The sequence below is a fragment of the Camellia sinensis genome, chromosome 2, assembly GCF_055761805.1.
Source record: "Camellia sinensis isolate YWXY chromosome 2, ASM5576180v1, whole genome shotgun sequence".
Lineage (NCBI taxonomy): Eukaryota > Viridiplantae > Streptophyta > Magnoliopsida > Ericales > Theaceae > Camellia > Camellia sinensis.
The window spans coordinates 35,645,469-35,650,065 of NC_138962.1; the positions used below are offsets into that span (position 1 = coordinate 35,645,469).

A 4,597-nucleotide genomic window follows, 5' to 3' on the forward strand; every position below is an offset into this window, starting at 1 on the left:
ATTTGGGTCAACCCCTGTCAGCAAGCCCACAAAATTATTGTGCGGGCCTCCCGGGTTTAGGCCCAGCAGGCTTTTTTTGACAGACCATGCCCTTAGCCCAGACTAGCTAACAGGTTGGGCCTAGGGCTACGTTTATTAAACTCTTTACAAATTTTCTCACAAATTTTAAGTAAATTTAAATTATATGCATTTAAAAAGAAAAAAAAAGGAGAAAATTAGTGAAAATCCCTCTCCAATTTTTTTGTAGTAAGAACGGTTTAATATGATTTTTTTTTTGTTAGTTAAGATTTCTTAATGAATTTTTTTTTTTTCTTTTGATCATACTAGAGAAATTAAGAAATTTTTCTGTGATCATCTCACATAAACTTTTGAAATTTATCTGTGTCAGGACGAAATTTTTCAATTTTAAATTTTCTTTATGAAAATGTTGAGGGATCTCAAATACTATAAAAATATTGTATGTGAGCTTAATTTTATAAAATCATAGTATCAGAAATTTAAAAAAAAAATTGACTCAAAAAAAAAAAAAAAAGTGTTCACAGATTATTGAACTCCATATCCCGGCTCCCAAACAAACCCGGCCCTTGTGCTAACCCTAAAGCAAATCATTACACAAAAAGAAGCAATAAACCCACCCCATCACTCACTCACTCGGTACTCGCTCGAGCCATGGATCCGTACTCGTTCTCTTCATCGGCAGCGATGGCGCAGAAGACATGGGAGCTGGAGAACAACATCGTGACCATGGAGACTCCGGCGTCTGCGGAGTCCGACGCCATCTTCTACTACGACGATTCGGCTCAGACCAAGTTCCAGCAAGAGAAACCATGGTCCAACGACCCTCACTACTTCAAGCGAGTCAAGATCTCTGCCCTAGCCCTCCTCAAGATGGTCGTCCATGCTCGCTCCGGTGGAACCATCGAGGTCATGGGACTCATGCAAGGGAAGACTGATGGCGACGCTATCATCGTCATGGATGCTTTTGCTTTGCCTGTTGAAGGGACGGAGACTAGGGTTAATGCTCAGGCTGATGCGTATGAGTATATGGTTGATTATTCGACGACTAATAAGCAGGTATGTGAAATTAACCCTAAATTACTGTCAAAATAGAAGAATTGTGAAAACCCTAGTTTGATTGAGAAGAGATGGAGTGGTTTTTTTTTTTTGGAATTGGAATTGGAGATTTCAATTCCAAATTATGTAGAGCATTGTACTTCGTGATATTGTTTATGTTGTTTTGCTTAGATACTGATTCGAGTGACTCTTTCTCTTTTTGCTTGGTTTGTAATGATGGTGAATTTTTCTGTTTCATGTGAATGTTGTATGTTAGAAACTGATTTCAAGAAATTTGCTTGATTTATAATAATCTCAATTTTGGAATGATGTTATCTACTACAATTTGTATTATTATTGCTGAGATTTTCAATTACATTGATTTTCTTTCTCTCTTTTTTGCCCCGGTAGTAACGCGACGACGACGACGACAACAACAACAACAACAATAATAATGAAATACAAACCTGTATCCTAGTTGTATGATGTTTCTCTTGAAATCCAAAATCATATGCTTGCGTGTGAACTAGTTCTAAATTGTTGTATTTCTTGAAAGTCTCAAGTGATGAGGAAGGACAGGTGGACTATGATTGTAAAACATTCCACCTACAGGAACCATGGTTTAAATAACATTTTCATGCTATTGCTAGTGTGTCAAAACTGAAGGACATTGTCGTTATGAAAAGTCTGGTTTAACTGGCAAATGTGATCTCTGTGCATTATGCGACAATAGTTTTATCTACACAAGGCTGCAATGTTGTAAATCCTGTACATGTGCTAATTTTTTTGTTTCTGTATGGGACAAGTTTACGTGCTCTTTGTATATTAGTACCCTTTCAATTTGAAGTGTTATTTTCTTCTTGTTCATTTTTTTGGGCATAGTAGTGGTTCTCTTTCCTTGAAAGTAATTAGAAACTCTAATTCAATTACCAATTACAATGATCCAAACATGGTTTGTGAGATTGAAAGAATGTTATATCTTCAAGAACGTGAATTTGACAACTTCTCTCTCTCTCTCTCTCTCTCTCTCTCTCTCTCACACACACACTTTGTTTTTCATAATTTTTATCGCAGCAGTCCCCTAACTTAATTGTCGATTTGGAGCAAGTTTGATTACATCGAAGTGTTGTGTTCTAGTAACCCTCGAGTAATTTGTCCCTCTCTCTATCTCTCTGTCTCTCTCACACACACAGACTTGCACAATTATTTATGTAAGCATTCACTGGTAGAATTTCTATATATCTGCAGCTACTTGCTCTTCACTTTTTTCTTTATATACGTATATTTTGACAGATTTTCTTATGTTTTTCCTTACCTGGGTTGTTATTTCTGAGCCGAAGCTATTAAACTAAACATCTATTTTGTTTGAGTGATCATTTTGGCTTAGTTCTGTCAAAATAGGCTGGTACCATTCTCACCCTGCTTATTTCTGGGTATGTTGAATGTTGTGATGCAGGTTGGGCGGTTGGAGAATGTAGTAGGCTGGTACCATTCTCACCCTGGTTATGGATGCTGGCTTTCTGGTATTGATGTCTCAACACAAATGCTCAACCAGCAATTTCAAGAGCCATTTTTGGCAGTTGTTATTGATCCAACAAGGACTGTTTCAGCTGGAAAAGTTGAGATTGGGGCATTCAGAACATACCCAGAAGGATATAAACCTCCAGATGAGCCTGTTTCTGAGTATCAAACCATCCCTTTAAACAAGATTGAAGACTTTGGTGTACATTGCAAACAGGTTAATTTGTTTTCCATCAACTCCTTTCTGGAAATCATGGTTTAAAGCTGGATAACTTAATCTGGCTGTGTTTTGCAGTATTATTCATTGGACATCACATATTTCAAATCATCACTTGACTGCCACCTCTTGGATCTGCTATGGAATAAGTACTGGGTGAATACTCTTTCCTCATCGCCTTTACTGGGGAATAAAGACTATGTTGCCGGACAAATTTCTGATCTAGGTATATGTCTAAAGCTATTCTTGAGAGATATAGAGGTTCTACATTTTCTTGAATTACTTAAAAGTTAGAACAGTGTATGTATTAGTACATTATACGAGTTTGAAATACCACAGTTGTTGATTATCTCCATGAGGTAAAGACTTGTTTGCTGCGAACCTGTGGTTTATTTAAAATTAATCATTTCTTTACATTGTGCAGCTGAAAAGCTGGAACAAGCGGAAAATCAATTGGCTCACTCACGCTTTGGGCCCTTAATAGCACCACCTCAAAGAAAGAAAGAGGTCAGTGGATATTCATCCAAGTTATCTCATCTTTTGTTTGGTATATTTTGGTGGCTTGCTTCCCGTGTCGTCGTTGCATTAGTTTTTGATTTTCCACTTTTCTTTTTGAAAGCTCTGTTTTGTTGCTAGGATCTTTACTTTTTTCAAGTTCTAGAGTATATCCTCCAAATAACATGAATTTCTAGACTATAGTCAATATGAATATTCATTTTTTTAACAGTGCCAATCAATAAGACCCCCAACCCTTAGATTTTTTTTTTATCTTGAGGAGGTTTCTTTTTCATCAGACATTAAAGACTAGAGGCTTGTTATGATAAAGGCCATTTTCCTGCAGAAAGAATTGTCTCTATGCATTAAAATATTTTGCATGGTAGCTTTATTTGTGTCTGTTCTTGGGATAGCAGGACGGAAATTGCTTATAAATTGTCTAAGAAAGGAAACTTCTTTTATGCTGATTTTTTTCTTTCATTTTTTCATGAATCTATGGCTTTTTAATCTGAAAAGATGTTTACTAGTTATTTTTTAACATGTGGAATTACTTGCGTTAGTCTGTTGTTGCCTGGATCCATTCTTGCATTATGCTTTCCTGCCATAAATTTTGATAAACCGAGCAATAGTTAACTATCTGCGGCTCCAACTTTGCTTTTGAATTTGTAAGTTACTCGACATTAGTTCGTTTTTCTCCATTCGAAGGTGCGAAGCAGTTTCAGGATATATATGTATATAAAAGGTGATTAGTACATGATGCGCATTGGAAATGTTATTTGGATAACCACTTCTTTGTTGGTTTGCAGGAAGAGTCTCAACTTGCAAAGATTACACGGGATAGTGCAAAGATTACTGTTGAGCAGGTGCATGGTCTTATGTCTCAGGTGCGATTCTTATCTTCTGGCCTGAATATTTGCTTCAAGCACACAAATGTTGGTTTGATTTTGTCTTTCTAGTTCATCTTTAACGCCTTTTTCTACACATTTTAGGTTATCAAGGATACGCTTTTCAACTCTGTTCGGCAGATTAACAGACCTCACGCAGAATTATCGGGTCCTGAACCCATGGTTGAAAGCTGATGATGGGTTTTTAGTGCAACTGATGAATGCTTTACTTCTCACCAAGTTAATGAAGTTTTGTTACTGAAGTTTATGTAAATGCGATACTTCTCTACTTTGAATTTAAACCACATTTTGGACGACTCCATGAGGTAAAGGAGATGCTAACTGGAGGTGATCTGCCTCCTTTCAGTTCATTTTCATATTTATTTATTTTTGTATTTATTGAATTTTTTAAATATTTCTTTACAAA

General features: G+C 36.4%; 1 protein-coding gene across 1 annotated transcript; it reads left to right on the forward strand.

Moving 5' to 3' along the window:
• The first annotated feature begins 506 nt into the window (after positions 1–506).
• On the forward strand, positions 507–4,597 carry LOC114316052 (COP9 signalosome complex subunit 5b). Its single transcript, XM_082914085.1, has 6 exons — positions 507–1,074; positions 2,510–2,791; positions 2,870–3,017; positions 3,216–3,298; positions 4,093–4,170; positions 4,276–4,597. Exons 1-6 carry the CDS (start codon positions 670–672, stop codon positions 4,363–4,365), a joined length of 1,086 nt encoding a protein of 361 aa, XP_082770211.1. The 5' UTR covers positions 507–669; the 3' UTR covers positions 4,366–4,597.

Bases quoted from the DNA above. Each gene is read 5' to 3' on its own strand.
- LOC114316052 (XM_082914085.1), top strand. From the start codon at position 670: ATGGATCCGTACTCGTTCTCTTCATCGGCAGCGATGGCGCAGAAGACA. The intron at 1,075-2,509 runs GTATGTGAAATT...GTTGTGATGCAG, and splicing joins ATTCGACGACTAATAAGCAG to GTTGGGCGGTTGGAGAATGT. The intron at 2,792-2,869 runs GTTAATTTGTTT...TGTGTTTTGCAG, and splicing joins TTGGTGTACATTGCAAACAG to TATTATTCATTGGACATCAC.